Genomic DNA, 19083 nt, shown 5'->3' with positions numbered 1-19083 from the left:
TCACCTGCTTCAGCTGTGAGGGAGGCGTAACCCCAGGCCTTAAAAGCGCCGCACACACCCCGCGGCGTGGGACGCATGCTGGCTTTGACCTGGCCAAGCCCGGGCCAAGGGTAAGCCCGTCCTGCGCCCGTCAGCGCCAGGAAGAGGCAGGACTGGGCCACCCCCCTGAGCTGCTAATATCGCCTCCCACTTCGTTGATAAATTATGGGGTAAGACTCTCATTATCACACTTGTCCGTAGCAACCTGGTGACACCGTTACAAAAGACAATATCTGTATGTTTGCTACTTGGTCCATTGCTCTGTGATTTCCTGAGCATCACTCTGGAGGGTATGGTGTGTTTGTAAATTAATCTGGGGTTTATCTGTTCTATACTGCTGCACTAATCGTGCCGCTGGGTGGCTTGACCTCTGCTCTTGGCCCTTTTTCCGAGGCCCAAGGGTGTGTATCCGCAGCCTAGGCTGCTGAGGGACGTAGTACTTTTTGAAGTAGTTGGGAAAATGGGAAAAAGGGCAGTTGCCAGCAGAAACGAAAAACAACATGTGAGCCTCCCACAACCTCGATAGATAAAATGTTACAGAGGGCTATCGGGGTGGTGTCAACGGAAATAGAGCGTACGAAAAGAAGGCTATTCCTCACCCCGGACATATTCTTACAAGAGCCCGAGACGACCCCTCTATTAATTACCATTCAAACACAGCAACACAAACAAACGCCGACATCCCCCTCAGGTCAGTCCCCTATATTGCCAACCATGGCCCAAGAACAATAAACACACATCATGACGCCCCTCCCGCGGGCTGTCCCACCTAAGAAACCTCCACACAAGGACAACACACAAATAAATATCCCCAAGAAGGGGAAACGCAAACAATCACTTGTGGTTGGGCCAAAAACCAAGAGACCCTGTGTGAGCAACCAGTTTGATCTTGTGGGAGGTGATGAGCCAGATCCAACAATGGGCAAATCTCAAACTGACAATACAGCTGTAGATCAATCCTTGTGGGTATCCAATTTGTTGGCTGACCTTTTAAATAAATTGAGAGCCACTATCAAAGAAGAAATAGCCCCTCTAGTCAGCCGTCTAGATAGTCTGGAGAAAGCATGGGCAGGTGTGGGAGCCATAGCACGACACAACCCCGTCACCAGTAATGTAAGGGAAAGGATTGACAATGGTTGTCAGGAGGCTACCCTAGGTCCAATCCATACCCACGGGTGGGGGGGGTGCTCAATTGAGGACCTCTCAACCAGTGGCAAACAAAGGGAAACAAGGACCAACATGGAGTCTAGAAACCGGGCAGTCAAGAGCTTAATCTCAGGAGGAGTACCCCCGAAGTGAAGGGATGTGATAAGGCCAATCCTCTAACTCGGGAGGCCAACAGCAAACAAAGTATATTATCAGCCCAGGACTCCTATAGTGAGAGTAATGCGTCCCCTCTGCCTAGCATAAACCTTCCCCCAGCTTGTGCCCCCTACGTTGTCATAATGACAGGTATCCCCCCAATTGCCCATAATGTTAAGGAATCCCAGCTTGACCTTAGGAATAAATGTTTATTCTGGCTTGCAAGATATAAGCATTTTGAGTATGCCAGAGCAGGGGAGATACTCATGGTTCGCAGAGTAGGATAGTTGGGCAATGGCCGAAAAACGGAAGTGGAGGAGTGCGTTGTTATCAACTTTAAAAACCCCAACACTGCTAGTAGCTTGCTGAACTCATCTATTTCATGCCACTATGCACCTACAGGAATAAGTCTCCGCCCGCTGGATTTCTTCTACCCCCAACAACATACTAACCAGAGGTAGTGCATTTGCGTCAATCCAGCCCATGGGCCCCGGTCCCCTTATGGAAGACAGGGGGGGCCCACAGTAGGCGCCCTCTGTTTAACATTGCAGTGAGCAATAGATTTGAAAGTTTGGAGGAGGTTGACTGACTGGGGGTGGGATCTTTTACCGGCGACAATTGTGATAATCAGTGCCCTGTCCAAAAGAATGAAGAAGTGTGTGGTGGGAGGGGTGTGATCGGGGGTAGTAGCGTGGACTCCGATCAATGGCCTAGCACACAAATAGATGGTATCCAATTGAGCAAGGATGCTGCCCCCATCCCCCTTGATGTACAGCAGGGCCGTTATTCTGTGGGAGAATCAAGTTGAGCTCCCGCTAGATTACCTAGGGTACACCAGGATGCTCACCCTTTCCCCTGCACTATCTCTCTGGAGGCATCTAGAGGGCTAGGACCCAAGAGCAAAGAACTACGAATTCTATCATGGAATCTAGCAGGACTAAAAAGCAAACTAGCATGTCCAGACTGGGGGTCTTTTGTGGACAGCCAGGACATTTGTTTATTCCAAGAGACCAGGGCCTGGGAAGAACATCAAAGGGTCGGCTTTGCGCCATTCAATATTCTGGCTACCAAGGGGGGGAGGGAGCGCCCGTTCGGCGGACTCACGATCTGGGTAGGCACGCATCTTGGGTGCAGAGCTGAGCAGATGACAACTCCGACCAATGACATCCAATGGGTTCTGCTGTCATTCCCTGCTAAGATGAAAATAGCCCTAATAAACGTCTATTCAAGAGCTGTGACCAACAGACAAGAATCCGCCACCATAGACCATTTAGGGCGCTTTATTCCAACCCTGGATCCAGCGTCCTTGCTGATCTTAGGAGGCGATTTTAATTGCCAATTCGAGCCACTAACCGAACAAACCCAAGAGGCTCCCTCAGAAGAAGACCTATATTGGTTGATTCCTGATCCGCAGATCACCCCAATCAAAGTATGGTCCCCTCTGGCCATGCAACTCCACTCACTTATGTTGTCCCACTCTCTGAGGGCATGCAATGGGAGGACCAAGTCTGACATCCCGGTCAATTTACATTCAATAGAGAAGGCCAGGCCTCGCTAATTGATTACATCATGGTGGAAACTAGAACCTGGGAAAAAGGTCTAGATGTCTACATTCAGTAGAGGCAGGATAGTGACCACAACGCCTTGATTGCAATTCTGAAGCTGGGGAATCTTGGCGGGGCCACCATTTGTCCCCATCCAGCAACCGGGTCTAGCGCTCTAAAGACTACTAACAACAGAAGGAAAGTTAGATGGAGCTGTATCCAACACTCTCCCCTTAAATTGGCTAAAGTTTACCAGCTAGCAACACCTATGATAGCCAGAATGTGGGTGGTGGGACCGGTGGAGGCACCTGCAGGAGATAGAGACAAGATTAAGAAAATTCATGAGGAGCTAATTGCAAAATTGACCGATGTATACTATCCGGTGACACTAAAGAGGGAAACCAACCGACCAAAACACTCATGGTTTAACAACAAGTGCCGCAAAGCAAAACAGGAGCTAGTGCATGCGGTGAAGACTAAAGACAGGCCAAACATCAAATTAGCCAGAGTTAGGTACAGGAGGATCATGTTGCAGGAAAAGAAAGGATGGGAAACAGAGAGGTGGGATGCCCTCAGGGTTGCTTTGAAGGATAACAATCTGAAATTGTTTTGGGGGCTAGTGAGCACTGGAGACGGGGAAGGACGTTCGGCAATAGAGCCCAACATAGCGCCTGAAGTTTGGGAGTCACATTTTAAGTCTCTGTATGAGTGTGAGGTCGATGGTCCCATCGGCCCAGATATCCAGAGTACAACTCCGGAGCTTTGTCAGGAGGGGGGCTGGGATATATCTATGACGGAAGTTGGAAATGCGATTAACAGCCTGCACCCCAACGAAGCTCCTGGTCTTGACAAACTCCCAGGGGACCTCTTTCGGGAGGAACCCAACATATGGGTCCCATATTTGTGTGCCCTATTCAATGCTATTCTGAAGGGCATGAATCCGCCCGATACTTGGAATGGCGCTGAGATAGTACCCATATTCAAAAAAGGTTGCCCTCTGCTACCCTCTAACTACAGACCCATCAGCTTAATTGACATCACTCAAAAACTGATGGGCAGGGTCCTTGTGGTCCGGATACAGGGGTGGATTGAGGAAGAGGAGATTTTGAGTCCCTACCAGTCCGGCATCAGATCAAGCATGTCAACCGTGGACCAGATTTTCAGATTACAGCTACTTTTCTGGAAAACGGTGAAGATGGAGGGTGGCAGCCTCTATCTTATATTTGTTGATCTGAAGTCGGCCTTTGATCTTGTACCCAGGAAGAAGCTCTGGGAAGTGCTTAGCAACCTTGGGATTCCTCCTTACCTCCTTAATGTGTTAGTGAGGTTACATACTGGCAACTATGCACAGGTAAGATGTGGAAAATATGGGTAACTCTCTACACGCTTTCCTGTCAAAAAGGGGGTGAGACAAGGATGCGTTCTAGCCCCCACCCTATTTTGTCTCTATATTAATGGGCTTATTGATTTTCTCAACAACATAAAAGACATTGATGCCCCAAAGTTAGCCACGGGGTAGATACCTGCGCTGATATTCGCGGATGATACCCTGCTATTGTCCAAGTCAACTCTAGGTATTCAACGCATCCTGGATGGGTTTGCACAGTTTTGCAATATGAGAGGTCTGGAGATTAACTTATATAAGACCAAATTTATGGTCTTTAATCCTCCGATGAGTACGCACCCAAACCCCTCTCTCAACGGTATCCTCCTTGAAAAGTGAGGATATTCGATTATCTGGGTTACATTATCTGAGCAACTTGGGTGGGGCCGCCAGATGGCTAAAGCAAGACTTAGGCTAACCCAGACAGTGGGCGGGATCATGAAATTGTTTAGAACATCTGTATATAGGCCAGCAGCCTCTGTGGTGGAGTTATTCAAGGCCCAAGCAAGGGGAGCTACACTATATGGGGCAGAACTTTGGGGGCAGTGTTCGACCTCTGATCTCGTCAAGCTGGAAAACAACTTTATGAGACAGCTTATAGGCCTTCCACGCAGCACCCCATTAGTTCCCCTCCGTTTGGATCTGGGCATGAGGCCAATTGATAAAGAGATTGCCCTTAGGCCTCTGACCTTTTGGCACCGGGTTTGGGTAACTCCAGAGCTGTCCTCCTACAAAGTCGAGCTTAAGGATCTCTTCCCAAGATTAAATCCCAGTAAAATACCATGGCTGGCCCACATAAGAAATCAACTCCATTAGGCTTGGCAGGCCAGAGCTATGGTCATCCCCAGAGTTTTCCTGTGCCTTGATATCTAGGTCGGACCTTGTAAAACACTATAGGCAATCCAACCTACTGTCCCTCCAAGAAAGTGCCAAAGAGGGCAGGCTGACGATGGAGTTCCTATAAATTAAAGAGGTATACAAAAAAGAACTTTTTCTGGATGTAATCTACCCTCCTATGGCTAGGAAATTGTATCTACAGTTCAGATTGGGGAATCTACCACTGGCAGCGCACACTAGCTTATGGGCTCCAGAGAACTCGAGTGCATGTCCTGCATGTAATTCAACGGTCGAGTCTGATATCCATGTACTGTTCTTCTGCCCTGCATATGTTCTGCCCCGTAAACGTTGGATAATCCAACTATGGAAAAACGTAGGGTTTGTTCGTTGTCTAGAGGCCTACAGAGTGTTAAAATATGATACTGATCCTCCAATTGTATTTGCCGTATCTTGTTTTTTAAATGCTATGTGGCACATTAGGAGAGGGTTTTTTAAGTAATTACAGGGGAGGATCATTTGGGAAAAACCATTACAAGTTATACTCTGTGTGCTTCCAAAATAAAATCACAACATATCTTGTAAACTCTGTTCATTGTATTTTAATGACTGTTTTCAATGAATTTTAATTTTTTGTGTGGCTGTCAGTCTTTTTAATCTTGCACAAATGTATGGGATGTAAATATTGATTAGTTTGTGTAAATGTCTGAAGACTTTTATCTATTAATGTACTTTTATGGCTCGAGTGGCCGAAACAACGTTTTTGACTGACTGAAAAGTAAAAGCAAGAGTGAGGAGCCACCTATCTCCCCTTTAAATGATGGGTTCACATCACACATCCAGGAGTTAAACCCTCCATTCCTTGCGTAATCTATTAGCTACAGAATGGCTAGACATGTCTTGCTCATGACTACATAGAATCAAGTACATGTGCCTGAGGTAATTTCCACTCACCCACCCAACATCCATCTAGTATGCATCTTTGCATTAGTGTACTACTTGGCGTTACGTTCCACTATCACTCACTTTTGTCCAGAAAGAGCAATTTCCAAACATATCCATCCTCCAGCACGTGTGGCCCATGAACAGTCAAGAAAATGTGACTTTGTACCAGAATCTGCTGTGAGAGAAAATAACGCTCTCTCAGGCGGTCACTGTTTATAGGAGCATGTTAGAGCTTTGGGGTATTGTATGTCACACTGGGCTTTGTTAGGGCGCTCTAGTGCCTTATGGTGGTGGGCTATTCAGCACTTGGAGAGGCTAAGAGCTGTATGGACAGCTGCCACGGTAGCAGGTTAACAAAATCACATTCTGCTTGCTGGGAACCGCAGCGTCAGGCTGTGCCCCTTGACCCTACAGCTATTTTTAACACCTACATTTTAGCAGGCTCCAAGTGTCAGTTCTAAGCGGTTGGGGGGAGGGAAATGGCAGAAAGAGAAGAGAACTGCTTGTACAGGAGGGGCGAGTGACTGTGTTTGCAAGAAGCAGCATGGAAAATGGAGGTAAGGCTGCTCTGAAGCAGGACAATGAGGCGTCAGTGGAGTGTGGGACCCCCACGGCAAGCTAAAGGCGTACACAAGTGAATAATATAAAATAACACACAACACGGAATCCTTTCACAGACAGTGTGCACTTGAACCACGACAGACAGACCAGAGTAGCTTGCTGAATCACAGTTCAGGTCCCCAAACATGGATAAAGGAAGTAAGAGTGTGCCGCTGAGTCTTTCATAACTGGTTCTCTCCTCGCGTGACGTCAGTCTGTTTGGATCTGAATAGTCCGCTGTCATTGTCTGCAGTGCTACACAGAGCGCTTTGTTCTCGTATCTTCTCTATCAGTGTTCGATGAGAGTGAGAACTACACCGTCTCCGCGCTCCTCCCTCACTTTCGCCAATCAATGAATAATCACTCTTAGATGACAATGTGCAATTCAAACGAATTTACCCGCCTGTGGCCCGAGTCTGAAAACATGAGTAAGTCTAGACAACCACAAACAACTGACTAACACATCCACCACTCAAATTACTTTCATATTTCACTATACTAATTCGCAACTAATACTTTATGGGTTCCAGAGTAGCGTGCTACTCGCCAAAAAAGTACTTCAACACCCCCATCAGGGGTAGCAAGCGCTATATAAAAGCAAATCCTTTTTTCCCTCTTCGATCCCTCCACTATCCTTCTCAATCCAAATAACTGACTAACATATCCATCACTCATATTACTTTCATATTTCACTATACTAACCACTAATCGTTTATGGGTTCCGGAGTAGCGTGCTACTCGCCAAAAAAGCACTTCAACACCCCATCAGAGGTAGCAAACGCTATATAAATGCAAAACTTTTTACCCTCTTCTTTCCCTTCACTAGCCTTCGCGATCCAAATAACTGAATAACATATCATGCACTCATATAACTTTTATTTATTAATATACTAATTCACCACTAATCCTTTATGGTTTCTGGAGTAGTGTGCTACTTGCCAAAAAAGCGCTTTGACACTTCATCAGGGGTAGTAAGCACTATATAAATGCGATTACAATACAATTACAATACATCAAAGCCCTACAAAGGTTTTGGCTTCACAAAGTGCAGACATACTATAGACAAGGTTTGTGGCTTACTCCTGACTGCAGTAGACCTACAACTGCAGACGTGTCTGAGCAGCGAAACATCCAATGTCATATGATTAGGGTACGTGTGGAATTGCATGTTTAGATTTTTTCTCCTCCTCTCTTCATGTGGAAAACATTTTTCATTGTGAGAAAATCCGTTCCACTGGACTGTGTATGGCTCACTTTTCCACGTTCATTGCTCTTTTATACCTCCTTGAAAAAGGCACAAGTTAAGAGATGGAGTATGCGGGGAAATGCATTGGTAATGTTTTGTGAATACCTTCAAAGTGATCTCTTTGTTGGTGTAAACCACACCGGCAAGGCTGCCTTTAGTGACACTCCTATTTAAATAGCCAATTACTCTCTCCCAGACCACACTTATACCTGTCGAATAACCACTAAAGCAAGCGCATATAACACAGTAGTAACTTCAGACTCCGCTAAACGAATCTGCAGGCCAGTTCTATGAACAAGTATGCCATTTGTGGACCATGATGCAATCCTTCGTACAGCTAGGTATCAGTTAAAGGCACTAGGCGCTTGGCGTTTTACCAATCAGTCACAAATTTCCCACCGGTATCACAATCATGAGTGCGGAGTATTTTGAGGTGCCCTCCATTCTTCTTGTGAATCCCAAACTATATACAAGCGCATCTCATCACAGTGGTTTTTTTTTCCCAGCAAACTTACATTTTAGTTTTCCAGGAAAAATGCATGCTATGCTAGGATATTTTTATTTTTCAAACTTCATAATGATTGTTAAACTGAAAGGGGGTCCTCACGCAATAGGTACAGGGATGAAGTGCTGTGGCAGAGGCAATATTCATCATTGATGGGTAGGATTCCCTCTTTTACAGGATGGGACACCCCAGAAAACAAAACACTGCAGTAAGCAAAGACACGTGTCAGCAGGTGTGGAGGAAACCCTGATCATATCCTTTTAGGAAATGGCAAAGATCGTCACGAACTAATGATATGGTCAAAGAAACATTCAATGCATATACATTATCTCAATGGGTTTATGCACCTGCTTCAGTACTCTGGGTAACCTGCAAGTCAGAGGTTCCAATTCTGTCAAACACAAAGTCATATGTGAGCACTGGGAGATTTCTGGAGAGAATTTTTTTTTGTATTCATAGATGGAGCGACATACGTCACCTGTGGTGCCGGGAGGAGTAGTCAGTGCGCCATGCACTAAAGTAGTAAAGCAGAGAAGACAAACCAAAACTACCAGCGGTTTGTGAATCTGTTGCCTGCTTTGCATGCTGGTAGACACTAGGGAGGGAGCATTATGCAAATAACTGCATACATAGTTATTGTGGCTCATGCACGGGTGAAGGCCAGTGACATGTACTAACCACAGGTCAAGCTGAGCACTGTTCGAACAGAGCATTGTGTCTTGGAATCTGTATGACTGCATGACCAGAAACAGGGAAAAGTCACAAAACCACATAGGGTCTTGTCTTTCACCACAAGTAAAAAAAGTTAAAGGTTTTTAGGTCAAATAACTTAGGATCAGGTAGAAATGTGCTCTTGATAACTCAAGACACATTCCACTGTCTCAGTTTTAGTCACCACAGCAGTACTGTAGGCAAGGGCTTTCTTGAATCAGGTGGCTGCCAATCAGTCAGTGAGTCGAAATGACTGATGCAAGCATTTGCGTGGCCAGTTTGGACACGGAGATAGCTCTTGGTACATTCAAAAGCGTTCCCTTTCCATGTCTTCTGCTGAAGACAGAGCTTTGCTGCGTCTCCTAGTGTCCGCCCGTGCTGATTGGTGGGCTGAGTGATGCTGCTGAATCCTTGTCAGACTCTCGTTCCAGTTCCTAATCCCTGTGCACAGCCCTGCATCCACTAGCACAGCATCCACCACAGTGCAACAGTCGACTGGTGTACAAGGCATTTTATGGGATTTCTTGTTACCCTACTGGCCATACCGCCCTTGGTCCACAGCAGTCTATTTTTGTAAACCTTGGAGAGGTGACCATTCCTGCTTCCTCTGGCAGTAAATTCCACAGCAAGAAAACCCACAGATGCGAGCTATTCCAAGCAGACTCCATTGAAGGCTTCAGGACTTGCAGCCTTCACTGATTTTAGCTGTTATGGCCTCCAGTGGAACTTGAGAATATTTATTGCCAACGTGCACACGTTAGTTTAATTTATAAATTTATGCAATATAATCCACAGAGTGCTTCAACCACCTGCGCCGTGTCCATGGGAGCTCAAAAGCATATTAATGTACATGCAAGAAGAGAGATCTCTTCTTGCTGGTGGGAGCACTAATATCGATACCGTAAGGTTTTAATCCTAATGTTTGTTACTTGTAGCCAAAAGATCATTCTGTTATAAGTAGTCTTTATTCATGAAGTGCATTCTTCGTCATGCACAATTCAATATTATACTTTCACCAAGAATTAACATTCAACAGGAACCCAATGCATTTCGGGTCATACATCGACCCTTCGTCAGGGGTCATGTCTTGTTACTGAAATGAAACGGAAACAGGAGGCCTTTCAGTATAGGCTATTCAGTTAATTATTATTAGAATAGTTCCCGGAGCCTTAGGGTTAAAAGTGCATATCAGTGCGTGGATATGGAAATCTCACCCAAATTTAAGATTTTGTGGTTGCGACGGAAATAATGTTGTTTTAGTAACGCGTGAGATTACGGGAATGTGAAGTTACATATAAATGAGAAAAATGAAAAAAGTGAAAAAAAGTGCAGTGGCTTAGATTCGTTACGTTGAGGTTCAAAGTCTAAACGTTCTATGAGTAAGGTTAATGAGTGCGGTTAATCTCTGCTGTTATTAGCTCAGAAATGTAATTCCGTTATGGTGTACCATTGGTCACAAATGTTATAGATTGCTTCACGATATGTAAAGATAATTACAACTTACGGAAGAGTCTTCCGGCGATTTGTTTCAATCGTTTGCGGCTCGTACGGAGTTGCCGCGCTGCGATGTAAAATGTTTCGTCGTTACGTGTAACGTCAGATGTGAAGCGTCTTAAAGGTGCCTCAGCAAATGGTGATTGGGTGATTAAACTGTATTAAAGGAGCATGCAGTGAATATTAACTATGGGGCACTAAAGTTGAAAACAGAGGATAGGGTTATCGCAAAGGTGTGCGATTTTTTGAAGCAAAGATAGGAGGTGAAGTCATAATTCAAATAAACATGTATAAAAAAGAACGTTTAAAATAAAAAAATTGATAGTAACGGGCATTATCTACATTATTCATAAAGTGTCCACATTTAGTATTTTGAGATTTAGCAGCAGAAAAGAGGCTTTGTTCATCACAGTATTTTGACATTTAGCAGCAGGAAAGAGACTTTGTTCATCAAGCTTGGAATATATAGAATCAATTAAACCCTTTATGACTAATTACTATAGAAAACAGTTGTATTCTATTCGATCATTCATTCCTTGTGGCTGGAGGGCATGTAGTTTTTTTGTCCCAAGAATTCGGATCTTGCTAATGCTTTAGACGGGTCGATGTCATTTCTCAGTTTTAACGCTTCCAAAATGGTAAAGCGTTGTTGAGTTATATTATGTCTGGCCTCTTGCCAGTGTAACGCTACGGTGGATTTCATATTTTGGTTTCTAATGTTTCTCTTGTGTTCTCCCACTCGTATTTTGATTTTGCGTTCTGTTTTCCCAACATACATTTTTCCGCAAGGGCATTTTAATGCGTACACGACATTTGCGAGTCGCATGTGCTAGAATGTTTCAGTTCAATGATATGTCCTTGTGTAGGGTGAATGAACTTGTTGCCAACTATCACGTTGTTGCAGTGTCTACAATTCATACAATTGTATTCTAACAAAACAAAGCCTTCAGGGAGCGCTCAGGCTCCCTGAAGTCTTTGTTCACAGCCAGAGCTGTGAACAAAGACACATTGGAATGTTGGTGCTCCGGGCTTATACCAGCCATTGTAAGCCCGGAGCACTCCATTGTTTTTAATGGAGCTCCCAACATTCCAATGTTCTTCTAATACAGTTTAGTCACCCAATCACCATTTGCTGAGGCACCTTTAAGACGCTGACGTTACACGTAACGACGAAACATTTTACATCGCAGCGCGGCAACTCCGTACGAGCCGCAAACGATTGAAACAAATCGCCGGAAGACTCTTCCGTAAGTTGTAATTATCTTTACATATCGTGAAGCAATCTATAACATTTGTGACCACTCGTACACCGTAACGGAATTACATTTCTGAGCTAATAACAGCAGAGATTAACCGCACTCATTAACCTTACTCATAGAGTGTTTAGACTTTGAACCCCAATGTAACGAATCTAAGCCACTGCACTTTTTTTCCCACTTTTTTTCATTTATATGTAACTTCACATTTCCGTAATCCCACGCGTTACTAAAACAACATTATTTCCGTCGCAACCACGAAATCTTAAATTTGGGCGAGATTTCCATATCCACGCACTGATATGCACTTTTAACCCCAAGGCTCCGGGAACTATTCTAATAATAATTAACTGAATAGCCTATACTGAAAGGCCTCCTGTTTCCGTTTCATTTCAGTAACAAGACATGACCCCTGACGAAGGGTCGATGTATGACCCGAAATGCATTGGGTTCCTGTCGAATGTTAATTCTTGGTGAAAGTATAATATTGAATTGTGCATGACGAAGAATGCACTTCATGAATAAAGACTACTTATAACAGAATGAACTTTTGGCTACAAGTTTTGAATCAAGCAACAAACTTTAGGATTAAAACCTTACGGTATCGAGATTAGTGCTCCCACCAGCACGAAGAGATCTCTCTTCTTGCATGTACATTAATACTCCAGTGGAACTTTCCTGATTAGTTCTGTTGAGTTTTTTTTTTTAAACTAGAATCTTGAAACGAAGGTGGGGCATCGGTATAGGATCATAATTGTTTTTAAGGCCTGTGCTTTCTATTTACAGACTTTTCTATTCTGGTACTTGAAGGCTATTCGGCTGCATTGATTTGAAAGAATATCATAGTTAATTGGTTTGTCAAGTGAAAGCAAGGCCGGTGCAGAAAGCAGTCTTCTTTAATATTCCTTAGGAGGCTTCCCATAAGGTCAATAATATTACTAGTGCAGCAGCTATGGTCTCTGCTCCTCGGCAAAGCTGAGGGTATACAGACACGGACTCAGTCTGGGCCGATCTCAGGGCAGTAGCAGTTCTGTTCTGTTCTGTCCAGAGCTCCTGGCGCAGAAATGAAGCCGAGGAGAAATGATGTGCACTATCACTTTCTCAGTGATGGAAAGTTCAAGCTCAGTTCTGGATCCCAAACACAAGCAGCCAAACACGTCATTTTAAATCTGGGTTCCGTTCACAGGTCTGGATCAAATTAAGGAACGCAGAGCCTTTCAGACTTGGAACTGCTTTCTGTCACATATTCACAAAGATTTGCTTTGGGGCAAATCTAAAGCACCAGTGCATCTTTGAGATGCTCAATAGAACATTCAGCTCCCAAAGCCGGACTTAACGCAACTTGAACATATTTTAGCTACTTTCAGATTTGTTCTGGGCTAAATAATAGTGAATCTGTAAGATTCAGGAGTAGCAAATCTGAGGGGGGGCGTGGCTTGCCCGAGCATGATGGCGGACGTGTAAAACCAGAGCTCCCCATCCACCATCACTTATCCTAACTTTACTGGGTGTCCCTGGCCACCATCCACAACAATTTCAGGGCATTCCACCACCTATCCCCGCTGCCTGCCCTGGGTATATAGGCCAGTCACTGTGGTGTGCCCCAGAGGTGAACCCTGCTTTGGAGAGAGGAGGCTGTGCTGACACAGCCCCGAGGAGGTGCGGGCCAACTGAGTAGGCTCACCAACTTTTTAAGGGTTGGTGCTGCTTGCTCACCGAATTGGGCTACCACCACAAGACGTGCCCGCGAGACACTGGTAGGCTTTGGGGGAGCCGGAGACGGCTGGGGGTGATCACGAGGCTCCGGACAACTGGATGTCAGGCTCGCCACAAGGCCATGCTCAGGAGGCAGCAGGAACAGGCCTCCAAGAGTTGCGCCGAGGTGGTTGCCTGCTAGGATCAGCAGGGGCTCGGACTCTAATCATGGCCATAAACCTATGCTTATCGCTGAAAATGTATTTATGAACCCCCCCTCCCACCCCCCCCCCCCGAGTGCTTTCCTAACAGTCTGCCCAGTCTTCTCTCTTGTATATATGAGTGATTAAAGGTAGTTTTGGGCCAGATTGAATTTACATCTCTGGTTGAAGAAAAAACACAGAGTCCCTAGACATGGATTAATGCATAGAAGCCTCCTTGGACGTTCTGGACCTTGGAGTTAAATCTGGAAAATGTACTGCAGTTTCAGAACCTCTACCGATGATTATCTGGAGTATCCAATATTGAAGATATGACTTCCAGCCCCATCTGTCACAGGGATCCTTTCTCCAATAGGGTAAATTCGTATTTTATTTTTTTTAATTGGGGATATGGTACGTGGATGGTGTTGTTTCAGTATCTGATGGAAGTGGGTCAGGGTAGCTCAAATCTGAGCTAGTTTCCTTGGGAAAGCATCTATTGATGGTTACATATCATCAGGAGAAGCACCAGCATTTCCCTGAATGTAAAGATAACAAGAACATTAAAAAGACAGTTAAATAGGACAGAACACTGTTCAGACTACTTACCGTGAAAAGAATGAATTGGCTTGTCTTTGCTGTGGCAAAAACAATGATGCGTCACCATGATTTAATATACAAGGAGTGACTGTTTTCACTGCGGCTTACGTTTTAAAGAGAGGTTATGTTCACTTGTCAGCTTTAGTTAACAAGAGGGTAACAAGCGTTGCTATTATAAACAGGTTTAAAAGGTGGAGTATGGTCGCCTCTCTGGCAGCAACAATGCCTCTCATTGTGTTCATCTGTAACAACCTGCTAAAAAGTGAAATACATGCAGCCGGTGGAATGATGGGTTTAGAAAAATGAGTGGAATGCATCATGTGGGGCACTGGCTCAGGAGTCTGTGATTGGAAATAAAGATAGGACAATTTTCTGAATGAAAGAAGTAAGGGAGAATGATTGATGAATCCCGCTCTTCAGGGCATGACCCCAATATCCTTAGCACTACGGACATGACTGTCTACGTTGAAATGTAAAAACATTTACTGCAACAAAATCCCTTAGCACTGAATATCTGACAGTGTAACACCAGGTGTGCAGCTTTTGGCTTCTACACTGACCAATGTTTTTGGCTTGTAATCATGCACTTACTGGGAATGCATGCAACACTCTAAAATAAAGTCTCATGATTGTATGAGACAGGCAGCCTGAGGATGTGTCCTGACTACATCTGCTACGTCTTCTCTCACACAATTCTTATACTTCTACTGTTGATAAGTGTCATATTTACATTTTCAGTTTATGAAGTGTGCCAATATCCTTTTTTTTCAGGGAAGAGCTGTCTTCTATTGCAGGCAAAACAACATTCTCTCCAGTGTGGTGTGTACTAAACAAATCTGTCAAATGTGTGCATATTCTTCATGTACCACTGACCTCCCAGTGCATTCTATGGAACCTGAACAGATTCACAGCAAGTTGGTTCTGCTTTAAGAAGACCCAAACCATTCAGGCTTACAGCTAAACAGTCTTGGTTACAGATTGGTACATCAGTGAAAACATAACCTACTTCCTTCCTTGCAGTACTCCACGAGGTATCCATCCAGCCCGGCTGGTCCCACTTGCTCTGGAGCTTTCCACTTCACCAACAACGTGGTATCGGTGACATCTTCCACCGTCAGTTCAAGGGGCTGACTGGGAGGTTCTGGAACAAGACCAAAAAGCAGCATTTACTAAATGCACCTATCACATAATATCTCAATCCAAATGGAGCTCAGAGGTTGGTGTTGGGTGAGATCAGGTGAAAGCAGGGCTGAAATCTCATATCAAACAATTGTGTGACTTGCCCATTATATTACACCAAGCCTATCCAATATAGGTTGGGAAGTTATGGATCCATGCCAGGTTTTCAGAAGAACCACTTAGTATGCACATGTTTTCCATATGGATTAATTGTGTATACATGTTGCCTGTGTGACAGTCATGGAAGTCTGGCATGGATCCAACCCTTCTGGCTGTATGTTGCACACTCCTGGACTAGATCATCTGGACTTGGAGATATCCAAACTATGGCTGCTGCAAAGCCATTTAATTAGAAGGATGTTTCAAAGTAAGTCTCCCATTGAATGAGGTCTTCCTTCTAGACCTCTTATATGACATTACTTCTGACTGGCAGCAGGAGAGAAGGAGTGGTGCACACTTAAAGTTTAAAGTGCACATGTCACTTTGGCTGGCTGTCTTGCGACTGCCAGCATGACATGCGCACTTTAAACCTCTCCACCCGAGTTGTCTTAGACATCTGGGTGGAGAGCACGCACAGGCCTCCAGTGCCTGTAGGCCTGCTCCAACCGATCCTGGTGCTGCTCTCATACTGCTTAACAGCCTGAGAGCAGAGTCTGGAGTTGGATCAGAGACCGCTTGCTACAGAACTGCGACCGGAGAGGACACTGGTAGGTAAGTGCGCTTTTTTTCTTTTAATTTCATAAACCGTTACATTTGTTTTTACACTGCCTTCAGCCTCAACTCCGGAGCTCTTAATTCTGGCCCGTTATAAACACTGTTTATAACAGACCACAAATGAGAGCTTTGGGGTTGGACATTCTGGAGTGCCTGCCTATTGCCCCACTACTTTTAAACAGAATACGCCGCCACTGCTTTGATCATTGGAGAACTGATTCTGTCTTCATTTTTGTTTCTGATGACTTAGTTCATGGCAGTGGTGATTTGCTACGAACCATCAAAACTACTAACGGCAACCTCTACGAAACCTCCCCTTCGCATTTAAGTATCTGACATTTTCAGGTCCGGTCTGGTTATGACCCTAATATCATTTGAATTTGAAATGGCATTCTCCGATGCCAAGTTTATTTTGTGCAGCACTTACCTGTATATAAAAAGTGCCAATGCTGTCACTTTGAGCCATTTCAAAGCTTTGAGTATGTACAAAGCATGCATGTGATTTGCAAAAAAATGGACTTTAAAATATTCTTTTAACTTTTCTCCGTTTGATTTTTATTTTATTTGTTATTTTTGGATAGGGCTCGTCCAGTCAGGAAGCCACGGCAGAGTTCTCATACAGATGTATTTTGCATTTCAGTTTTGTTTGTAAAATAGGTCCGTTCCTATTAACCCCTTCGCTGCGGCGGGAATTTCGCCGCAGCGCTGGGGGGTGTGGGGGGGCAGCGCGGTGGCGCTGTGCTCATGACGGAGCCACTCCGTCATGAGCCACGGTTGAGCTGTGCTCATGACGGAGTGGTTCCGTCATGACTCCGCCCAGTTGCATTGTCCCCCCGCACAGGCGGGGAAACAGCGCCGTGTGGGCGGAGCGGCCGCCAAAGGTCGCGGCATGACAGAACGCTCCGTCATGAGCACACGGCAACCGTGGCTCATGACGGAGCGGTTCCGTCATGAGCGGGGAAGGGGTTAAAGAGAGGGCTATCATTGGAGAGCCCCAACAAAGATTGTCATATCCTGGAGCACTGTAAGGTCATCATTTATTATGCTTTTAATGCTAATACAATTGATATTCAATGAAAAATCCGTCATCTTTTCGAAAACATCACTTCCAGTGACATAAACTGTGCTTTGCATATGCTCATAAGTCTTCTGTTTGTATTATTTAGGACTTGCGTCCTGAAGACCCCGTACCCTCAACCCGATGACACTTGATAGCAATTAAAAAAGGAGTACCCGGATGTTCAATGCACATGCGAGACAGAATGGCCGACAAGGCGCTCTAAGTTGGCGAGCTATTGGACGCACTGGAACGCAGGCTAGAGTAAAGGGACGTGATTCACACAAAATGCCGGACTTCACTGAGTGCGACTTCTAAGAAAAGGGAAGTCGCACTTAAAGGGAGTGCCGCGGGGCGGTGAGGTGGGGTGGGGCGGGGCGGGGCAGCACTCCCTCGAAGCCGCCACTGGTACTGAGTGAGGACTGAAAGGAGGCATGATCAACACACAATGAGATTCCCCTTTCCGGCAGACTCCTTACTATGTGAACATACAAATCTCAGCCTCGGTGTTACATGGAACCAGGCATGGTTGTTCTCTGCAGCCAGGGCCGGACTGGGAGCCCAAAGCAGCCCAGGTGAATTTTGTCAGGCCAGCTCCCATAAGACGCATAGCAAGCGAGCACAGCGAGTGAGCCTGGCCACTACAATGGGCTTTTGGAGGGGGGTGTTCTCACCACTAGAACATTTAGGGAAAATGGTGCATTCTACAAGGGAAACAGCCTTTACAATGAGGTTTTTACCTCGTTGTGACTTTACCAAGAATTTTTTTGCGGGCATGTTTTTACCACGAATATGTATTTAAAAGGTATGCAAATACCACGCGTTTAAGGTAAGTTTACGAGGTGGGAGGTCTCCCCCCACTAATACATTGTTTTTAAATCTAAAAACAATGCAAGGTATTAGCATACGTTTTAAATACATATTGCCGATAACAACATGCGCGCAAGAAAATACGTGTCAAAGGCATGCAAAGTAATTGCATGCGTTGTACCATCATACAACCATTCTACAATGCATTTTTCCTTATGTATTCAATTGTATTTGTGTTAAAGCTGAGTAAATGATAACCTTACAGTGCCCCAGGACACGACAATCTTAGTTGGAGCTCTTCAAAAATTCCCTCACTGTCACCCTCCAATAGCCTCTCATCTCTTCATAACCCCTCTTTCACATGTATTTCATTTGTTTCATAACACCTCTTATACCAGTGTAGGGTGTCGGAGAACTTTACATCATGCACACATGCAGAGACATGTGTAAATCAGTGTATAGAACATATTACATAAGACAAAGATGTCTATAAGGTATCGAATTCACGTCATCCATACTGGTAAGCATCTTGTAAGAGTGCTTGGTCTGGAGAAGCACAAACTCTGGATTCAGATCATAACACAGTAGTTAGGGTTGGCTTTACTAATAGACATTTATTTCCACCCAAACCCTTTATTAGCAACGTTAGGATAATGAAAGACTGGGAAAAACCATAACTTTCTAACCTGTACCATGCAGCATACATGCAGCTCTTTGATGGCAGTTAATAGCTCACTGTGATAGATTGCGTTTGTAACTTATGAATTGCACAGTAACAACAGGATCTGTGTGACAGAAGCAGTATCCCACTGAGCCATGCCCAAAGACTACTCTTCTGTGATCTGCATGGTTCGTGTGCTTTGCATGAGGCCTTTTAACCCTCTGCACTACCTTAGATAAATCAAAACTGTCCCTAGACAAAACTCCTGATCTTTCTCCAGGAGGTACATTAATCGCAGAAGTTATCT

The 19083-nt window shown here is 44.8% G+C and overlaps 1 protein-coding gene across 1 annotated transcript in view; it reads right to left on the bottom strand.

The window, feature by feature from the left end:
* MYBPH (myosin binding protein H) overlaps window positions 1–19083 on the bottom strand; it is a 160133-nt gene that overhangs the window by 128165 nt on the left and 12885 nt on the right. The window contains exon 2 of the mRNA XM_085600181.1: window positions 15362–15496. Coding sequence (XP_085456307.1) covers window positions 15362–15496 — 135 coding nt within the window. The remainder of the gene's footprint in view (window positions 1–15361; window positions 15497–19083) is intronic.

This window comes from Triturus cristatus, chromosome 1_2 (genome assembly GCF_964204655.1).
Source record: "Triturus cristatus chromosome 1_2, aTriCri1.1, whole genome shotgun sequence".
In the NCBI taxonomy this organism is placed as follows: domain Eukaryota; kingdom Metazoa; phylum Chordata; class Amphibia; order Caudata; family Salamandridae; genus Triturus; species Triturus cristatus.
The sequence above is the reverse complement of the archived record's forward strand: the minus strand, read 5'-3'. Positions and strand labels throughout refer to the sequence as shown.